Source organism: Hemitrygon akajei, chromosome 18 (genome assembly GCF_048418815.1).
Source record: "Hemitrygon akajei chromosome 18, sHemAka1.3, whole genome shotgun sequence".
In the NCBI taxonomy this organism is placed as follows: Eukaryota; Metazoa; Chordata; class Chondrichthyes; order Myliobatiformes; family Dasyatidae; genus Hemitrygon; species Hemitrygon akajei.
Window position 1 is genome coordinate 13,522,669 of NC_133141.1, and position 21,495 is coordinate 13,544,163.

General features: G+C 39.1%; 1 protein-coding gene across 5 annotated transcripts in view; it reads left to right on the plus strand.

Moving 5' to 3' along the window:
* The window catches only part of LOC140741109 (electroneutral sodium bicarbonate exchanger 1-like), a 205,331-nt gene that overhangs the window by 119,948 nt on the left and 63,888 nt on the right, over nucleotides 1-21,495 (plus strand). For all 5 annotated transcript variants that reach the window (XM_073070876.1, XM_073070875.1, XM_073070871.1 and 2 more), the window contains exons 7-9: nucleotides 59-147; nucleotides 5,899-6,056; nucleotides 18,258-18,345. In XM_073070876.1, coding sequence (XP_072926977.1) covers nucleotides 59-147; nucleotides 5,899-6,056; nucleotides 18,258-18,345 — 335 coding nt within the window. The remainder of the gene's footprint in view (nucleotides 1-58; nucleotides 148-5,898; nucleotides 6,057-18,257; nucleotides 18,346-21,495) is intronic.

Consider the following 21,495-nt stretch of genomic DNA (forward strand, 5'->3'; position numbering starts at 1 on the left):
AATGTCCCATTTCAAATATGGACTACTTCTCAAGTGTCTTAATTTTATTTTCCTTCAGGTCAAATGTTATCCCCACAGTCCATTCCAACTCAACCTGAAGTAAAAAATGGAGTCAACCATGACAATACAAACGTTGAGTCAAGCAAGGTAAGATGGTCACTTTGACCTGTCTGGTTATGATGCCTGTTGGTAGGATAGATCAATTCATTTCTCCCCCTGCCGCCAGTTCAAGCTGGGATCTTGGATTCTCCTTTGTGGTGAAACATAAATCTGTAGCCATTGTTCTTACAGAGTACTATACAGTCAGCCCTCCTTATCCGCAAGTTCCGCATGCATTAATTCAACCAACCGCGAGTTGAGAAAACCCGGAAGTGCTCTTCCAGCACTTGTTGTTCGAGCATGTACAGACATTTTTCTTGTCATTATTCCTTAAACAATGCAGTATAACAACTATTTTACATAGTATCTACATTGTATTAAGTATTATAAGTAATCTAGAGATCATTTAAAGTATATGGGAGGATGTGCGTAGGTTATCGTGGATCGGAATCGAAAAAATCGGAAGTTCTCTTACTAAGTAAGTCAGAACAGGTACATCCGGTATTATTTAGCGTCAGTCAAACGTTTGTCTTAGTATATAGTATATATTTTACCTTTCTATGCATATAAAATACTTAATGTATGTTTCAGCGCCGGCTCGCGAACAGAAGTTCCTGAGTTCAATCCAATGACAGACCGCTTCCGAGTGCGCTCTCCCTCCGTGCTGGGTTGATGTGGAGGATCAAAAACCCAAAACCCAATAATTAAACCACTGCGTTGCTTAGTAATGATTGTAGCTTTCATTGGGGCAGGGCCTTTCTCACTTTATCCTTTAAAATTATTCCGATCGTTGACTGACGTAGCCTAACACTTTTCCAATGACCGATGGTGTTTCACTCCTTTCCGATCACTTTATTATTTCCACTTTATTTTCAATCGTGATTATTTTCGTGAACAGAAACTCTGCAGATTCAGAGCTCTGCTGCTGGGTCCTAATGTCCACCACATTGAGACAGCTTGAATAAGGGACTTGAGCGTTTTTTGGTATCTGCGAGGGGTCCTGGAACCAATCCCTCGCGGATAAGGAGGGCCGACTGTATAAGCTTTCTTGCCTCATTTATAAATGGATAATGAGACCAAATGCATTTGTTTTTAAATTCTATCAGATGATGGAAAGTCCAAGGCCATATTGTATGTTTTGTGCCTCGAGCTTCAGGTGTGGGGTATGGTTGTACTAATTACCTGCTAACCTAGCTGGTCATTACTCTGGAGCAGTGATATAACAAGGTCTGATTGTTATTGCTTTTGCAGTTTTTCTAGGTTGGTAGTTGACTGTCCTTCCTGGGAAGGGTCCAGACTATCTGAAGGTCCCAAAACCAAGAAATTACAGCTTTTGTTCTGTTTCTCTTTTATACATTTTTCATAGATCGTTCAGCTAGAATTTGTTAATGAAGTCTGAAAGACCTCTCTCAAAGCATTGCTAATTTAAATCTTTTTTCAGCAAATAATGAACTGAACTAGGGTCCAAGGGAACACCTTGTCAGGCCCTGGGGATTTGTCCACCCTGACTTGCCTCAGGGTAGCAAACACCTCCTCCTCTGTAATCTGTATAGTGTCCATGACGATAGACAATAGACAGTAGGTGCAGGAGTAGGCCATTCAGCCCTTCTAGCCAGCACCGCCATTCACTGTGATCATGACTGACCATACAGAATCAGTACCCCATTCCTGCCCTCTCCCCATATCCCTTGACCCCGCTATCTATAAGAGCTCTATCTAACTCTCTCTTGAATGCATCCAGAGACTTGGCCTCCACTGCCTTCTGGGGCAGAGCATTCCACATATCCACCACTCTCTGGGTGAAAAAGTTTTTCCGCATCTCTGTTCTAAATGGCCTACCCCTTATTCTTAAACTGTGGCCTGTAGTTCTGGACTCACCCATCAGCGGGAACATGCTTCCTGCCTCCAGCGTGTCCAATCCCTTAATAATCTTATATGTTTCAATCAGATCCCCTCTCATCCTTCTAAATTCCAGTGTAAACACTGCCCAGTTGCTCCAATCTTTTAACATATGACAGTCCCTTTTAACATATGAAGTTGATGCCGCTTTACTTCTCTTCTATAGACTTTGTCTCCCAAGTAAATACAGATCCAAGGAATACATTTAAGATCTCCCCCCTTTCTGTCAGCTCCACACATGGATTATCTTCCAGAGGACCAATTTTGTTCCTAGTAATCCTTCTGCTCTTAACATACCTGTTGAATCTCTTGGGATTCTCCTTCACCTTGTCTACTAGAGCAACTTCGTGCCTTCTTTTTGCCTTCCTGATTTTCTTAAGTGTTCTCTTGCATTTCCTGTACTCCATAAGCACCTCATTTGTTCCTACTTGTCAATACCTGCTATGCACCTCCTTTCTTTTTCTTAACCAGGGCCTCAATACACCTTGAAAACCAAGGTTCCCTACAAATGTTATCCATTGAGGTCTGCTACTTGAGATGGTTGAAAAGTGCCCTGGAAGCTACAGAAAGTTGTAAAATTAGCTAGCTCCATCTTGTGTACTAGCCAATATTCATTATTAAGGACCCCTGTCACCCAGGGCTTGTCTTCTTCTGATTTATTTTTTTGATTTATTTTTTTTTCCTTTCTATATTATTGTATATTGCATTGAACTGCTACTGCTAAGTTAACAAATTTCACAACAGATGCCGGTGATAATAAACTTGATTCTGATTCAGACTTGTTATCTTTACCTTTTTATTCTGACCAACCCATAGAAACTTTGTACTCAAATTTCATTTTTGAGGGCTTTTCACTTTCCAAATACACCTTTGTTAGAAAACAGCCTGTCCCAATCCACATTTGTCAGATAATTTCTGATACCATCAAAATTGGTCTTTCTCCAATTTAGAATCTCAACCTGCAGACCAGACCTATCTCTTTGCAAACTTAGTTTGAAACAAATGTCATTGTGATCACTGGATGTAAAATGTTCCCCCACACAAACCTCTTGTCACCTGCCCAGTCTCATTCCTTAATAGCAGATCCAGTATTGCACGCTCCCTCATTGGGAAAGGGTTAATGGGATCTTCATGATTATGAAAATCTTCAGTCATGAATCTGCAATCTCATTATCCACATCAGGGAAGAGGAAGATATACTTTGGGTATTTCCAAGATGCCATTATGAATTGCTTCAAGGAAGGAGACAAGTGCAATTGTAATGACATAAGAGGGGACTCCCTGCTATCTGCTACAGTAAAAGTCATCACCAGGATCCTTAACTACCTCTCACCTCTCCCCTGTTGTTTCCCCAAAGCACTATAGATTTTGTCCATCTAAAGCAGGGGTTCTCAGCTTGGGGTCTACAGTCCCCTTGCTTGATGGTACTTGTCCATGACATAAAAATTATTGGGAATCCTTGGTCTAAAGGCACAGTGGAAGTGATCTTTATTGACAACTCTAAGAATACTATAGGGAGCATCACCTGTACATACTGTGGTGCTAGAAAGTTTGTGAACCCTGTAAAAATAAATAAATAAATAAATAAATAAATGGAATGAAAAATAAAAGAATTCTCTATTTCTACATAAATATGACTTAAAATGTGATCAGATCTTCATGCAAGTCCCAAAACTAGATACTTGTTCATTTACCTATTAAGAAAAATGATCCAATATTACATGTATTTGTGTGGAAAAAAATATGTGAACCTCTGGGGTTAATGCCTTCTACAAAAGCTATTTGAAGTCGGGTGTTCCAATCAATGAGATGAGATTGGAAGTGTGGGTTGTAGAGGTGCCCTGCCCTATTTTTTTTTTAAAAATAAGAGACACACAAAGTCAGGTTACTGATAGAACCTGCTCTTAAGAAAAATCTGTTTATGTGCACCATGCCTCGATCAAAACAACTTTCAGAGGACCCTAGAAGAAGAATTGTAGAGATGTATGAAGCTAGAAAAGGCTACAAAAGTATTTCTAAAGACCTGAGTGTTCACCAGTCCACAGTAAGAGAAATTGTCTACAAATGGAGGAAACTCAGTACTGTTGCTACTCTTCCTAGGAGTGGGCGTCCTGCAAAGATCACACCAAGAGCACAAAGTACAATTGTGAAGGAGGTGAAAGTGAACCCAAGGATAACAGCAAAAAACCTACAGAAATCTCTAGAACTTGCTGAAATCTCTGTTCATGTGTCCACTATACAACAAGAATGGAGGGACACCATAGAGGAAACCACTGCTCTCCAAAGAAAAACATTGCTGCACCTCTCAGATTTGCAAAAGACTACCTTGATGCTCTACAATGCTTCTGGGACAATATTCTGTGGACATGAGACAGAAGTTGAACTTTTTGGTAGAAATGTACACTGCTATGTTTGGAGGAAGAAGGGCACTGCACACCAACACCAAAACCTCATTCCAACTGTGAAGCATGGTGGAAGGAGAATCACAGTTTGGGGCTGCTTTGCTGCTTCAGAGCCTGGACAGCTTGCAATCATTGAGATCAAGACATTTTACAGGAGAATGTCAGGGTAGTGGTCCATCACCTGAAGCTTAATAGAAGTTAGATAATGCAACAAGACAATGATATGAAAGACCAGAATACGCCAACAACAGAATGGTTTAAAAAGAAAAAAAAACTGTTTTGGAATGGCCAAGTCAAAGTCCTATAAAAATTTTGTGGAAGGACCTGTAGCAAGCAGTTCATGCAAGGAAACTGCCGACATCCCAGAGTTGAAGCAATTTTGTAAGGCTAAAAATTCCTCCAAGCCAATCTGCAAGACTTATCAATGGTTATTGGAAACATTTGGTTGAAGTTATTGCTGTACAAGGGGGTCACACCAGTAACTGAAAGCAAAGGTTCACATACTTTTCCAACAAATACATGTAATCATTTATCTCAATAAATAAATGAACAAGTATAATCTTTGAGTTATTTATTTAATTGGTTTCTCTATCTAGTTTTATGACTTGTGTGAAGATCTGATCATATTTTACCGGGTTCACAAATTTTCTAGCACCACTGTAGGTTTTGGTGACCTCAGTAATGCATTTGACTTCATCAGCAGGATAGATTGTAGAACATGAATCTCAAATTTGGCTGCCCATTGAAATTTGTCAGCATTTAATATTTCCTTCATGTCTGCATGCAAGTTATGAGCCTAACCAACAGGTCTAATAAAAGGTCTAATAAAAGAGCAGATCTCAGTGAAGACCAGTATCGAGCAAGGTTGTGATTTCCACCCTCCCCCCGCCCCCCCCCCCCCCCTATTGGCAACTGTGCCTCAGAACCAGAGTCGCTTCAGCTTCCAGTGGCTGAGTTGTGATATTGTGACAATGCTGGTGTTTGCTTATGCCTAGAGACTGAACCTTTGCCCAGTGTTATGCCTGAGAAGTTCAGTGAGGCTCATTTTTACATCCATCCTTGAGCCTTGAAGTGTATTGGAAAGATCATGTGTAAATAAACTCAAAGATTTTACTAAATGAAGCAAAAATGATGAGACCTTGTTTACAAAGTCAGACAAAATGAATTTATCTTAAATTGCTGCTGGGTTACCCTGGATTTCAGTATTGAATTAATAGGCTGATCCCCATTAGATAGCAGTAGGAGTGTTGACTGATTTGTATCTCCCCTTTGTAGTTGAAGAACACTGCAGCCTTGATATGAGATGCTGGTTAAAGCCATGAGGTTTTTATTCTATAGAGCTCCTTAAAGAGCAACTAAACTACAGGTATATGGGTTCCTCCCCACACCCCCACCTCTGCACCACCATAATATCCGAATTTTTTTAAAAATATTAATTTCCTTTGGGACTATATGCTATTACGGTACATCTAGAATCAATGTATTTTTGCTTTGGCAGGTTGATCTCCATTTCATGAAGAAGATCCCGATTGGTGCTGAAGCCTCTAATGTCCTGGTTGGTGAGCTAGATTTTCTCAACCGGCCAATTGTGGCATTTGTGCGTCTCTCTCCAGCTATCCTCCTTACAGGACTTACTGAAGTTCCAATACCTACCAGGTAACTAATGATGTTTTCCATTTTTCATAGTTTGCAGTAATGGATGGTTTACAATGAAAGCTGTAGAGCCCTATTGCACCTAATTATATATATGAGTCACCGATTTTCAAATGATTAATACGTGGGTAGATGCAGAAATCACCCAGGCCAGTAACATGCCATGGAACAGCTATATGCTGAATCACAGCTTATTCTAATTTTATGTGGTATTAGTTGAGTAGGAATTTTAGGCAAAACCACCTTCAAGTACTGTGATCTTCAACATCCACTTCTAAAGCAGGGAGGGGCAGTCAGATAAAGTACTTCAGCTGAAAGATGGAAGATCTGACAATGCAGCACTCCTATAAAGCAGCATTGGGGTAACATCCTAAATTAAGTTGTCAGGTCAGTGTGTAGATGCCAACTTTTTGTACAAAAACAATACTGGAAGAAGCATTGACCTGCTGAGTTCTTCCAGTGGGCAGTCTGTTTTGCCTTTATAACTTTTTGTGTCTGTGTTCACACATCATTATAGGATCTTTTAAGTTCCTGTATTGGATGTGTATCCACTTGCAAAGTAACTCGGTAACATTTATAAACGAGAAAATCTGCAGATGCTGGAAATTAAAGCAACACACACAAATGCTGAAGGAACTCAGCAGGTCAGACAGCATTTATTGAAAAGTGTACAGTTTCAGCCTGAAACGTCAACTGTACTCTTTTCCATAGATGTTGCCTGGCCTACTGAGTTCCTCCAGCATTTTGTGTGTGTTGGCTTGGATTTCCAGCATCTGCAGATTTTCTCTTGTTTGTGAATATAACTCTCCTACCCACTTCTCAAAGGCGCATTAGTGGAATTTTGTTTTCATCTGTTAATATGCACCTTGGAAGTCAAGTAATTTTTAAAATACTATTTCAGAATCAGGTTTATTATCACTGTCTCCTATGATGTGAAATTTGTTGTTTTGCAGCAGACTAGAGTGCAAAGACATAGGTAGTGATCATGGATTCATGGACCATTCAATAATATGACAGAAGAAAAGAAGCTGTTCTGAATCTTTGAATGTGGGTCGTCAGACTCCTGTACCACCTCCCTGATGGTAGTAACAAGGAGGCATGTCCCAGATAGTCAGAGTTCTTAATGATGGATGCTATGATGGAGTCTTCATGCCAATGTGATACAATCAGAATTTTCTCCACCGTACATCTGTAGTAATTTACAAGCTATTTTTCTCTCCACAAGTGCTGCCTGCCCTGCTATCACTGGTATATTCTATTTTGTTCTTCAATTTCAAGTTTTTGGTCACCCGTTTAATGCATGCAGAATATGGTGATTGGCTGGTATTTTGCATTCACTTAAATATTTTTTTCACCTATCTTATCTTTGTTAACATGTCTCAAAATTACAGTTCAGAAAAAATGCAAATTCCTGCAAAAATAATAGATTTTTAGTCATGCTAATTTTCCCACCCACACCACCATACAATCCTGAAATCTATTTATTACATTAGCAAAAGAAAGTAATTATCTTTTGTCAAAAACAAATTTCTGCCTTTGCAGATCTCCTCTCAGGGGATTCCCTTCCTTGAACTTGGGATTCAAAATCCAGCTGCAATATTTGATTTGTTTTTGAGGCTTTATGACCTGAGCACCCTTCAGATACCTCAGTTTTTGTTCTTGTACCTGTAGGGTTAAAAGAAACCCTTTTGCCTTAAATGTATGGTTTTAGAAATTGGTCAGGTGGTAGGACAACAGTGTTTGGAAACTCAACACAGTATATTGTTGCAGTATTAAGTGAAATGTCTGAAATTGAGGGGAACAGTATTATGACTGTTTCCAGAAAATGATAGTTGATTGAAATATACAAGTTCTAGCGCTTCTAACATTTTCTTAAATGTTTCTAATTCTGGAAACTTAACTGTAGCTGTACACAATTGCATCTTTGTATAATACTAAATGGAAAATTTTGTTCATTTCATTTGTAATTGAAGAAAAATGTACACATTTTACAGTGCTTTTGAAAGTGGTTTACAGCACTATCCCATATCTTGAGCAGCAAACTGCTGGAAGAACTCAACAGGTCAGGCAGTATTTTTGGAGGAAAATGGGAGGTCAATGTTTTGGGTTGAGACCCTTCATCAGGATGACTACTATTGTGAACAAGAGGATAAATGGTGCTCTTTCTTTCCTGTCTCATATTACATTTTGCCTATGACTATTTTCAGGAGGAGTTGATTCCCGGTTGTAAATTGACCTTGTATTGAGAATAGCCTCAGCTTCACCCAATTTTCTGATAGCAGCCTAGCCAAGTCTGTGAATTCTAGGTCCATGGTCAAACCCATGCCCTACCAATCCATGATGTCAGGCATCAACAAAATACCCTTTCATGGGGCTTTTTTAAGAAGGCCAATTCCAGTGCTTAATATTGAATATTGTACTAAAGACTTATAAAGGCTCAGATTATAATACAGACAGACAGACGTACTTTATTGATCCCGAGGGAAATTGGGTCTCATTACAGTCGCACCAACCAAGAATAGTGTAGAAATATAGCAATATAAAACCATAAATAATTAAATAATAAGTAAATTATGCCAAGTGGAAATAAGTCCAGGACCAGCCTATTGGCTCAGGGTGTCTGACACTCCGAGGGAGGAGTTGTGAAGTTTGATGGCCACAGGCAGGAATGACTTCCTATGACGCTCAGTGTTGCATCTCAGTGGAATGAGTCTCTGGCTGAATGAACTCCTGTGCCTAACCAGTACGTTATGGAGTGGATGGGAGACATTATCCAAGATGGCATGCGACTTGGACAGCATCCTCTTTTCAGACACCACCATCAGAGAGTCCAGTTCCACCCCCACAACATCACTGGCCTTACGAATGAGTTTGTTGATTCTGTTGGTGTCTGCTACCCTCAGCCTGCTACCCCAGCACACAACAGCAAACATGATAGCACTGGCCACCACAGACTCGTAGAACATCCTCAGCATCATCCGGCAGATGTTAAAGGACCTCAGTCTCCTCAAGAAGTAGAGACGGCTCTGACCCTTCTTGTAGACAGCCTCAATGTTCTTTGACCCGTCCAGTTTATTGTCAATTCGTATTCCCAGGTATTTGTAATCCTCCACCATATCCACACTGACCCCTTGGATGGAAACGGGGGTCACCGATGCCTTAGCCCTCCTCAGGTCCACCACCAGCTCCTTAGTCTTTTTCACATTAAGCTCATAAAATCATAGAAATTAGCATTCTGCTAATGCTGTCAAAAATTGAATTGTATTGTTACTCTGGAGAGAGCTATTATTTTAGGTGCTGTTAGTCCTTAAGTTTGATTATTTATTGGTATATACTTCCTGTGCTGGGAACCTAGTGTGAGCCCCTACCTTCCTGTGCTTCTACAGAAATGAAAGTAGTCTGATTGCCCAACCACTTTGTGTGGAATAAACTAGAGAGGCAATGTGCAGTGGCTGTCTGTGAAAGCTGGTATTCTATAGGCTGAGACAAACTATGGCTGCTCAGCACTGAGCTTTGGGGTTTGGTACTGCACTGTGGTCAGTATGGTGAGTGTGGTCATTGCTAGAGACTGGCAGTACCTGTTCTGGGTGTTGACAGGCTGCCTGGATCTTGGTCTTCCTCATTACCTCCTGTTGGGTCTGATGGGCCACCATTGAGCTCGGTACTAGGGAAAGTTATACAACCAAGCAAAGAGAGGAATCATCAGCAGCTTCCATCACATCCAACTATTATTTTTCTGCTCAACACCAGCCCTCACTGGCAGCTAGTACACATTTCCTTGGTGGCTTATTCTACTTTCACCTTTCCACTGATTATATCACTTTAACTCTTCCATTGCTTTGGGAGTGCAAGAGGAGGGCTGTGCCCATATTTAGCTTCCTGGGACAGCATTGTGAGGTACTGGGGAGGGCAGTACTTTGCTCCAGGTTCCTGGTTCACCAGTGCTGACAGTAATGACCTCTTAATTTTGTGCTCCTTCCATTTGCTTTCATTATCTTGCCTTTTCTGCTTCCTTCAGGGAACTGTGAACACATATTCCAGCATCTCTTTATTTTTGTGCAGGTCACAGTATACTTTTATCATGTGTTGTTTTCCCATGCACTTTTCCCTTCAGATATTTTACTTTGCAATTCATATCCAGATTCAATTTCATGGACACAGTTATCATCCTCCTCCACCAGAGCAGAGCATTCAACATTTGAAATAGTACAATAAGCCTCCTGCTGTGAATAAGTTTTTAGAGGACATTGACCATTTGATACAAGAGGAAAAATAGCTTGTCCTGGGACAAACATTCTTTGCCAATTCAGAAATCTAATAGCAATGCAAATAATATATTGAAAAGGAGGGACTGAATGGATACTTTAAAAAAAAATTTAAAAATAAAAAAATTTGTTCATAGCCAGAAGAACCTTTACATATACTAGTTTAGAATTTCAAATGGGAACCTTTTCCTGTTTGCCATGATTGACATGCCTAATTATTGCTAAATTCAAAGACATATTTCTTTGCCAGACTTCTAAACTTTTAACAGCTGATCCGGACATGTTTAAACCCCACATCTTAGCTCCATAACAATAACGAGCAAGATGCAAATCTTTTGTGTGATATTTTGTTTGATCAGATGAATAGGATGGTCTATCTTCCAGTGATCTCCACAATCAACAATGACATGGTGTTCATTCATAGCTTCCTGCATACATTTTCATTTTCCACTGCAGATTGACTATATATCTAAGTTAATCTTACAAATATCAAAGTGTTCAAACTTAATTTTTTCATCAAATATTATTCATCATCTGAACTAGAACTACAAGGTTGGAGGGACACATTAGAACCAGTACATTTTGGCTCAAGTAAGTGGCTGCCCCAATCTCAGCTACCTTATATCTTCCAGGTCATCAGCCCACATGCAATGCCCGATTATTTTTAGTAATGTTTCCTGGCCGGTACTGATTTAAATGCCCAATTCTCTTCCTCCACCCTCCACTTTCACGCAGCCACCAAACAAGTATATGCAAATTGCTGAACCATGCACACAGCTTTTGGCAAAGAGGATAAATTACTTGCAAAATTTTCAATCTAATTCAATCAAGCAAGCTAAGGGCACTTCAACTATGAGGTATAAATTTTAAGCAATTTATGATCACCAAAATGACAAAATTGAATTTCTGTTTTTAAAACCACTACCAATTAACTGGGAAATATTGGTTATTTTTTAAACAATTGAAGACAATCTCAATGTGAAGATGATAGTAATTCTAAGGAAGTTAAATTATACTAAGAGTTCCTTAATAATTCCTAATAATTGTTAAGGAATTCCTTATTAATAATTCTTGATAGTTCCTTAGAGTTATTAACCACCAAGAGTATATAGGAGCCTGAAGCTTCAATGTTTTAGGAACAGCTTCTACCCCTCTGCTATCAGATTTTTGAATGAACACGAGTTCATTGTCCACTTTTTTTGTTGCTCTCTTTTTGCACTACTTTTAATTTTACTTTTGTATATTTTTGTAATTTATAGTTTTGTAATGTACTTCTGCCGCAAAACAACAAATTTCATGACACATCCCAGTGATATTAAACTGATTCTGATCCACCCAAGACATTCATTGCTTCCATGAAGGAGGTGCTACAGGAGCCTGAAGAGACGCTCAGTATTTCAGGTCTACCACTCTACCATCAGGTTTCTGAGTGGCAACAAAAAAAGTGGACAATGAACTCGTGTTCATTCAAAAATCTGATAGCAGAGGGGTAGAAGCTGTTCCTAAAACATTGAAGCTTCAGTCTCCTATATACTCTTGATGGTTAATAACTCTAAGGAACTATCAAGAATTATTAATAAGGAATTCCTTAACAATTATTAGGAATTATTAAGGAACTCTTAGTATAATTTAACTTCCTTAGAATTACTATCTCACTATTTTTCCTTTTTGTTTTTTATTGCTTTTTTTTGCTACTTATTGTTTTTATTTATAGTGAGTTCCAATTAATTGAGATACACCAAAACCAGTACATTTTGGCCCAAATAAGCGGCTGCTCCAATTAGCTGAAGCTTCATGGAAGTAATTTAAAAAGTAAAAAAAAAAGACAAACTGAGTTAACAAATTATGTATTCAAATGAAATAAAAAAACAAATTAGAACACTACTGATACTACAAAACTGAATTAGTTCCTAATTGTTATTGATGGAGGAATTCATCCAGTGTACATTGCTGAGTTCTTTTGACTGTAAATGAGCAAAATCAGTGCAGACCTAGTGTAGATAATGGGCTGCTGTCATACAATGCTTTTGATAATTACATCCTCCAAATCTTCATTTTTATTGTAACATTCAAGATGATTATCAATACCTGAATCCTTCATAGTTCCTAACTTGTTGAAGTAGTGAAATCATTTTGTTTTCACTCCCTGCCATTTCTGGCATCTCCAAGCCTGAATGCTTGAAACTACAGTGAGCAAAGCAGTTCTGAATTGACTAATATTTATTTCTCACCAACTATCAGTGACAAAAGGCACTGCTTTTTGAACATAAACACATACAACTGATGCTACTTAAAAACACTAAGCATGATGTAGTGCCTAATGGCCGCAAGTGCATGTAACTGACACTAGTTAGAAATTGTTCAGCAATAGACTGCTGCCCCACTTCAAATGACAGTGTCCCAAAAAAGTGAAGGGAACCCCGGCTATTTTCTCAATTTAGTTTTTGTTCTTTGAGTTGTCCCAAATGAGCAGCTGCCCTGATTAACCAATAGCTTAATTAACTGAAATTCATTGTATATATTTCTATTGTAATTTATATTTTTAAATTGTGTATTGCAATGTACTGCTGCCACAAAACAACAAATTTCACAACATATGCCAGTAATATTAAACCTGTTTCTGATTGACCATATATCAATAGAATGGTTAGGCGAGCACAGATGTGACAAATGGAATTAAATCTGAGCATGAATCACGAAGTAAAATATCTGAGGGCAAAAGTGCATGGGAAAAAGTGCATGATAAAAGTATACTGTGACGTACAAAAACAAAGGGATGCTGGAATATATATAAATGAGATTTAAGTGGGAGGATAACAAGGTGGCACAGTGATACCTGTGGGTATCTGAATGTAAATGCCTAAATACCAGAAAATGGGGATTTAATTCTTGTTAAATATAAAACATGCAGGTTAAAATTGTGCATTTTGAATTGATGTTAGCTAAGATCTTAAATTCAGCCACTTGGTAGTGTAGTGGGATCTGCACCGGACTTCAAGGCAAGTGGTCCCTGGTTCAAATCTGGCTAGCTCCTTACACACTTTCCTTCCATGCTGGGTTGTACATTGAGCTAGCAACTCAGCCTCGTTAAAAATAAAAACCTACAAAAACGCTAAAGAAACAGCAACTTGGTTTTACTGGCCAGTGCAGGTCAACATTTATCTTTGGGATAGCTTGTGCCTTTTGTATAGCAATCTACAGCCATCAATGTTAATAGTTACAAACAAGAGAAAATTTGCAGATGCTGGAAACCCAAGCAACACAAACAAAATGCTGGAGGAACTCAGCATGCCAGGCAGAATCTATGGGGAAAATATACAGTCAAGGGCATCAGGCCAAGATCCTTCAGCAGGACTGGTTTACTTGGTTTTGTGCGGCATGAAAGGTTTTAAACAGACAATTATTCTTCACTCCCACCCTACTAAGCCCAAGGGGATTCACTGACATTTCATCAGAACAAGTTGCAGTTTGCATAGAGCACAGTGAGATAAATGACCATGCTTTTGGTGTTTGTTGCAGGAGAAATGTTCAAAGTACATTTATTATCAAAGTGCATATGTCACCATATACAACCCTGAGATTCATTTTCTTGTGGGAATACACAGTAAATCCAAGAAACATAATAAAATTAATGAAAGACTGCACCCAACAGGACAGGCAAACTAGCCAATGTGCAAAAGACAACAAACTGTGCAAATACAAAAAAAAGAAAAAAATAAATAAACAGGTAATAAATACCAAGAATGTGAGAAAGTCCTTGAAAGTGAGTCGGTGAGTTGTGGGAACAGTTCAGTGATGGGGATGAGTGAAGTTACCCTACTGGTCCAAGAGCCTGATGATTGAGGGGTAATAACTGTTCCTGAACCTGGTGGTGTGGGTCTGAGACTCCTATACCACCTTCCTGATGGTGGCAGCAAGAAGAGAGCATAGCCTTGGTAGTGTGGGTCCTTAGTGATAGGTGCTGCTTTCCTGTAACAATGCTCTGTGTAGATGTGCTCATTGGTGAGGAGGGCTTTACTGGTGCTGGACTGGAATGTATCCACAACTTCTCATAGGATTTTCTGTTCAAGGGCATTAGTATTTCCATAATGGGTTATAATGCAACCAGACAGCATATTCTCCACCACACATCTATATAGAAGTTCCTCAAAGTTTTCAATGACTTGCTGAATATTCGCAAACATCTAAGGATGTAGAGACATTGCTGTGCTTTCTTTGTAAATGCACTTGCGTGCTGGGCCCAGGACAGATCCTCCAAAATTATAACACTGAGGATTTAAAGTTGCTGACCTTTTTCCATTTCTGATCCTCCAATAAGGACCTCCAGTTTCCTCCTCCTGAACGTCTTGCTGGCATTGAGTGAGTGGCAGTTGTTGTAGCACCATTCAGCCAGATTTTCAGTCTCTTTCCTATATGCTGATTCATCACCACTTAATTCAACCTATAACAGTGGTGGTGTCAATAAACTTGAATGTGACATTGGAGCTGTACTTAGGCACACAGTCATAAGTGTAAAGCGAGTAGAGCAGGAGGGTAAGCATACAGCCTTGTGCATCTGTACTGATGGTGACTGTGGAAGAGATGTTGCTGCCAATCCAAACTGACTGGGGTCTGCAAGTGAGGCAATTGAAGATCCAATTGCATAAAGAGTTATTGAGGCCTAGGTCTTGAAGATTATTGATTAGTTTTGAGGGGATGATGGTGTTGAATGCCAATTTGTAATCGATAAAGAGCATTCTGATGTTTACATCTTTGCTGTCCAGATATTTCAGGATTGAGTGAAGAGCCAATGAGATGGCATCTGCTGTGAGCCTGTTGTGCTGCTAGACAAATTGGAGGCAAACTGTTGTCTAAGGCATTACAAAAATGTCACTTTCATGAGTGTGGGACCTGTTAAATCTACTGAGATCAAAACTGTGTAGACTGATAAATTCTGATTTTTTTTTAATCTGTAAGTTGGTACTACTATCAATGGAGCATATACTTGATGTTGCACCTAAATGTTTGCTTCAATTATGTTCAAATCCTGCAAAGGTAATGAACCCACAATTACTTAAAGACAAGAGTACAGCTACCTGATTCGTGGTTGACAGTACTTGTGCCTTGAATCAAAATGTAATGCTTTTATGGAAACACAAAAACCTGTATCTGTTGGAAATCTAAAGCAACACACAAAGGAGCTGGAGGAACTCACTGGGTTAGGCAGCATCTGAGGAGGGAAATGGACAGGGGGATTTTCATTATCCCTCTAGAGCATTTTTCCCTCTAAGTCTTGCAAATGCTGTCTACAGTACTGCAACATTCAAAATTCTTCTGCAGTGTGGTTTTTGATTTCCCTAGTTAGAAGGTGTGCCTTCACTGCTTTGTCTGTAAAGCCACCCCTGGCTTCAGGGGCTTGGGCTTATTTTAGGTTACCACACATACTGCCACATCTCAGTTTGCAACTGACTACTGCATTAGGGAAGTCACCCCAAACTCCAAAGTGAAGGACAAGAGACTTCTGCTTGTCCACTCATAGGTAGAATGGCATAGGAGTTGCAGGCTTCCCTAAATATAAGCACTTGGAGACCTGGTGAAGTTCTACTAAGCAACCATGCATTCCATTTTAGAATCTTTATTTATTATAGCCCCTTGCACAAAGAATGTGCTTTCTGCATGTTTAAGAAATGTTCAGAAATCAAAATGGGATTGAAATAAAGCAAAAAGTTATTAAAATAGGTTTGTACAAGGTCAAATCTTGCTCGCCAGAAAATCACTGTCCATTGCCTCAATGTCCACCTGGCCCAGATATTATTAATCTTGTTTTAACATTCAATGACACTTAAAGCTATTAAAAATTAAGTAAATATTTTAACTCTTGGATAAGTGATAGAAATGTAGAAAACCTACAGCACAATACAGGCCCTTCAGCCCACAAAGCTGTGCCAAACATGTCCTTACCTTAGAAATTACCTCGGGCTACCCATAGCCCTCTATTTTTCTGAGCTTCATGTACCTGTCCAGGAGTCTCTTAAAAGGCCCCATCGTATCTACTTCCACCACCGTCGCCAGCAGCACATTCCATGCACTCACCACTCTCTGCGTTTTTTTTTTTGTTTTTTTTTTTTTTTAAAAAGCTTCCCCCTGACATCTCCTCTGTACCCACTTCCAAGCACCTTAAAACTGTACCCTCTCGTGTTAGCCATTTCAGCCCTGGGGAACAGCCTCTAACTATCCACACGATCAATGCCTCTCATCATCTTGTACACCTCTATCAGGTCACCTCTCATCATCCGTTGCTCCAAGGAGAAAAGGCCGAGTTCACTCAACCTATTCTCATATGTCATGCTCCCCAATCCAGGCAACATCCTTGTAAATCTCCTCTGCACCCTTTCTATGGTTTCCGCATCCTTCCTATAGTGGGGCAATCAGAACTGAGCACAGTATTCCAAGTGAGGTCTGACCAGGGTCCTATATAGCTGCAACATTACTTCTTGGCTCCCACGTTTGATGAAGGCCAATGCACCATTGCTTTCTTAACCACAGAGTCAACCTGTGCAGCAACTTTAAGTGTCCTGTGGACCCCAAGATCCCTCTGATCTTCCACTCTGTCAAGAGTCTTATATTAATATGATATTTTGTCATCATATTTGACCTACCAAAATGAACCACCTCACACTTATCTGGGTTGAACTCCATTTGCCACTTCTCAGCCCAGTTTTGCATCCTATCGCTGTCCCACTGTAACCCCTGACAGCCCTACTGTCATTATCCACTACACCCCTAAAATTTACTAGCCCATACCCCCACTTCTTCATCCAGGTCACTTATAAAAATCATGAAGAACAGGGGTTCCAGAACAGATCCCTGAGGCACACCACTGGTCACTGACCTCCATTCAGAATATGACCCGTCCACAGCCACTCTTTGCCTTCTGTGTGCAAGCCAGTTCTGGATCCATAAAGCAACGTCCCCTTGGATCCCATGCCTCCTTACTTTCTCAGTAAGCCTTGCATGGGGTACCTTATCAAATGCCTTGCTGAAATCCATATACACTACATCTACTGCTCTTCCTTCATCAATGTGTTTAGTCACATCATCAAAAAAAAATGCTTCTCCAAATGTTCATAAATCCTGCCTCTCCAGTATCTTCTCTATCAACTTACCAACCACTGATATTTGTAAGGGGGATCTAGCCACTTTAAGATCTCTAACAAAAGGAATAAATCTCCATAATTGTGAGTATAGCTTTTTATTACCTGATGGTTGTTTGGCTATAAAGTGCTTATCAATCTTTTTCCACCTGTAACTTGAATAAATTATCTTTGAATTTTAGATATGTTTAATGGACATCCAGTGGGTCGATAATACAAATTTGTACCTTTTTAAATTTGTGTACAGCAAGTGTTTTGGTATCATGGTGTTAAATTAATATGTGGAAGAGCAGGTAACTCAGTCCACAACTTTACAGATACTAAAAGGTGCTGTCTAATTTGTTCAATAACAATGGGAGCCTTTGCACTTATCATTATTCTTGCAGCAAGATCCAAGCCAAATGTCTTCTGTCTGTAATTTTCAAAGCAAAGCATTTATTGGGGACAGCGTGTTTTTTAAAAAAAGTCCCTTGCCCTCAAGTATCAAGGATTTTGTGGGTCATGGATGTTATTGGCAATACTGGGATTAGTTGTCCTTTCCAAATTGCCCTGCGCAGTTGTCTATATTTTGTGGGCTTGACTCGCCCAGGCTGGAGCAGACATAGACTTTTTTTTTACAAAAAGCTTGTGCTGGTTTCTAAAGCATTTTTTGCCTTTTTTTGTGTTGCAGTTACAACCTAAGGTAGCATGAAGCCTAACCCTGTGACTTGCGTAATTATGACAGCAGTTAACTTTTTTTTTAAGAGAGCAGCAAGTTACTCATATGTTTGATAACACCCATCTTATTGAAGTCTGTCCTATTCCAGATTCCTTTTCATTTTACTTGGACCAGTTGGAAAGGCACAACAATACCATGAGATTGGTAGATCTATGGCCACTATAATGACTGATGAGGTAAGTCTGCTTTGAGACAATGGTGTGCATGTCATTGATTGGATTGGTGCTGTTTTAGGTGATGCTATGATCCAGATAAGATACTAAAATTTCATTAAAAAATGTCTAGTGTTTGAATTTCCCTTGTGTTCTTTCAGGATAAAGTCCAATTTTTTTTCTCATTACTCAGCCCCATGACACTGTAGGATTTTGTGACTAGAACATGGGAGAGACATTTTATGTGCTTAACAAAAGCTACAGTCCATTACTTTCATTATGAACAAACCTAAAGCAATTGCCTTACACTAGCGTCATTATGTCAGACGCCATCTCTTAAAGTGAACACAACTCAATGACAGTGTTTGTGAATTATGTAGAACAGTTTCTATTATGAACAATGTGTCAACTATCATCCATTTCATTACCCTACAACGCTATCAATCAGTTCTTCCCACGCACTGCCTGAACATTTTCTGTCTTTTGTCTAGGACTTCCAGCATCTGCATTTTTGACTGGGCTATGGAATTTCAGACCTAAATTTCTCCACTTCACCTCTTTCTGAGTGGCCTTTAACCTACCCTTGAAACCATTTGCATGTATTTTACAGATTACATTGATTTTGAGCTGTTGTGCCAATCACTGGCCCTTTTGACAGGCAAATGTCACTATCTAGTCTGCACCCCCTGCCCCAGCACACATCTTCCCGCCCCCCCCCCCCCAAACACATTGAAGTGGCAGCAGCAACTATCCTTTGGAAAATATTCCACAGTGAGATTTAATTTAACTGTTTAATTTGAGAGACTTTTTAAGAGCTGGGTAATGTAAGGCTGGTTCATTTGCTCTGGAAAACTGAATGACACTGAGATGAAGCTATTTTTCATTTCTATTTCTGAATTCTTTACGAAATATGTCAGAGCCAGCAGCGAGCTGGATGCAACATCAATTAGATTATTGTCAGCTTCATGTCTGACAGTAAATACAATCTGCCTGTACTGGCTAAGACATGTTTTATTTGCATCACAGATTTAAGATGGAATTCCTAAACTAGTAATATAATAAATTGGGAAGTGTTGTGGGTCAAGAGCAATTGCAGCAGTACTCAGCCTCTGGATTAAAGGAAGTGAAATTTGCCTTTGCTGTTTAAGGAGAAGTTGGATAGTAAGGAAACAAACTTGGAAATAATTTGTAGACTTAAAACAATTTTGTTGATGCATGGAATTAGTTATAGAAAAATACAGCACAGAAACGGGCCCCTTGGCCCATCTAATCCAGTTAGATGGATGCAGTGCAGTGCAGTTATCCCTGCTTTGAAGAAAGATTGGGCTTAGTTATATATATATATATATAACCATTAATACACCATTACATGTAACTAAACCAGCAACTAATCTTATAGGGCATTAGGCAATTTTTTTTGGTTGCTGCAATTTGTTTTTTTTTTTAAATACTGTAGATTCCAATTAATTGGGGACACATCGGGACCAGTACGTGTTTGCCCAGTTAAGCAGCTGCCCCAATTAGCTGAACTTTCTTTGAAATTGTTTAAAAAAAAAAGTATTTTAAAAATGAGCTACTTGTTCAATTGAATAATGAATTTTGTGTCTAAATGAAATGCAGAACAAATTAGAGCACTATCAATACTACTACAGTACTATAAAACTGTGTATTAGTTCTTAATAGTTGTCAATGGAGGAATTCATTCAGTGTACATTGCTGTGTTCTTTTGACTGTAAGTGAACAAAATCAGCGTAGACACCCAGTGCAGATAATGGACTGCCTTCATACAATGCTTTTGATTATTGCATCTTCCAAACCTTCATTTTCATTGTAACATTCAAGATGATTTTCGATACCTTCCAATTCTTCATAGTCCCTAACTTGTTGAAGTAGTGAAATTGTTTCATTTTCATTTTTGCTGTTTCTGGCATCTCCAAGCCTGACTGTTTGAAACCACAGTGAACAACAGCTCTGCATTGTCTTACTGCCTATTTTTCGCCAACTATCAGTAACAAAAATCAATAGGTTTTTGAATGCATTCGCACACAATTCACGCTATTTTTAAAACCGTAATCACGGTGTAGTGTCTGATGGTCACACAAGTGCACACATCTGATGCTAGTTAGAAACTGTTTGGCAACAGTCTCTTGCCCCAATTAAGTAGCATGGTGTCCCAAAGAAGTGAAGGGAATCACAGCTAATTTCTCGGTTAATTTTTGTTCTTTAAGAGTTATCCCAAATAAACAGTTGTCCCGCTTAACCAATGGCCCAATTAACCAGAATCCACTGTATTGGCATTTTCTCCCAAATCTGTGAACAATGCATGGATATTTTTAAATGAGATTCCAAAGTGATTCAAAAGGTACACCCTTTACAAAACTGGACTTCGGGTTTGTTGGTAATTAGATCCTGCAATATGAAAGGATCAAATAATAGGCACTTCATTCAGTGTATGTTTTTTAAAAATAAAACAAATGGCTCATAAATTTGCAACTACCATTAAATGAAAAAGCAGTCCTGAGAAATGGTACTCATTCAGTGATGTAAAAAAAAATTCTTAAACTCCCCTTGCTTCTTTCCCCCCCTCCCAGTATACTTATTGCTTATAATCCATATCATTTGATGAGCACCAGCATCATTTTTGTTTAATGTCATTACTTGAATAATCGATGTGGACATGTAGAAACGTAATCTGGCCCAGTACCATATTAGAGCTGTTTCTTTTGTTTGTGGTGAATGTTAGCATCAATGACTGAATGTGGGTATTGGATTGGTGTTTAGTACAGGAAAGCTAAGCTGCATTTTTGCATTCATTTGACATTTGCTGACACACAAGTAATAGAGAAGTAGGAAGGAAAGGACAGTGAAGCTAGTGGAAGATGCTCCATGAGAAAGCCTGGTGGTAAAATCTGTGCATACATTTGCATGTTGTAACAAACCTGTTGAAGGGAGTAGTACCCAAGTGATCACAAACCTAAAAATGCACATTGCTACTTTTAATAATTAAAAAGTGAAAACTCCAAAAGCTCCATCAGGCAGCATCTGCAGAAAGAAATAGAAGACATTGCAGGTTGATCTAGGACAGAGAAAAGGAATTTGCTACTTATTTTTTTTAATCAAGCAGAATAGTACCAGAACAAATTATAAAGAATTAATGATGATCCTTGAACTACT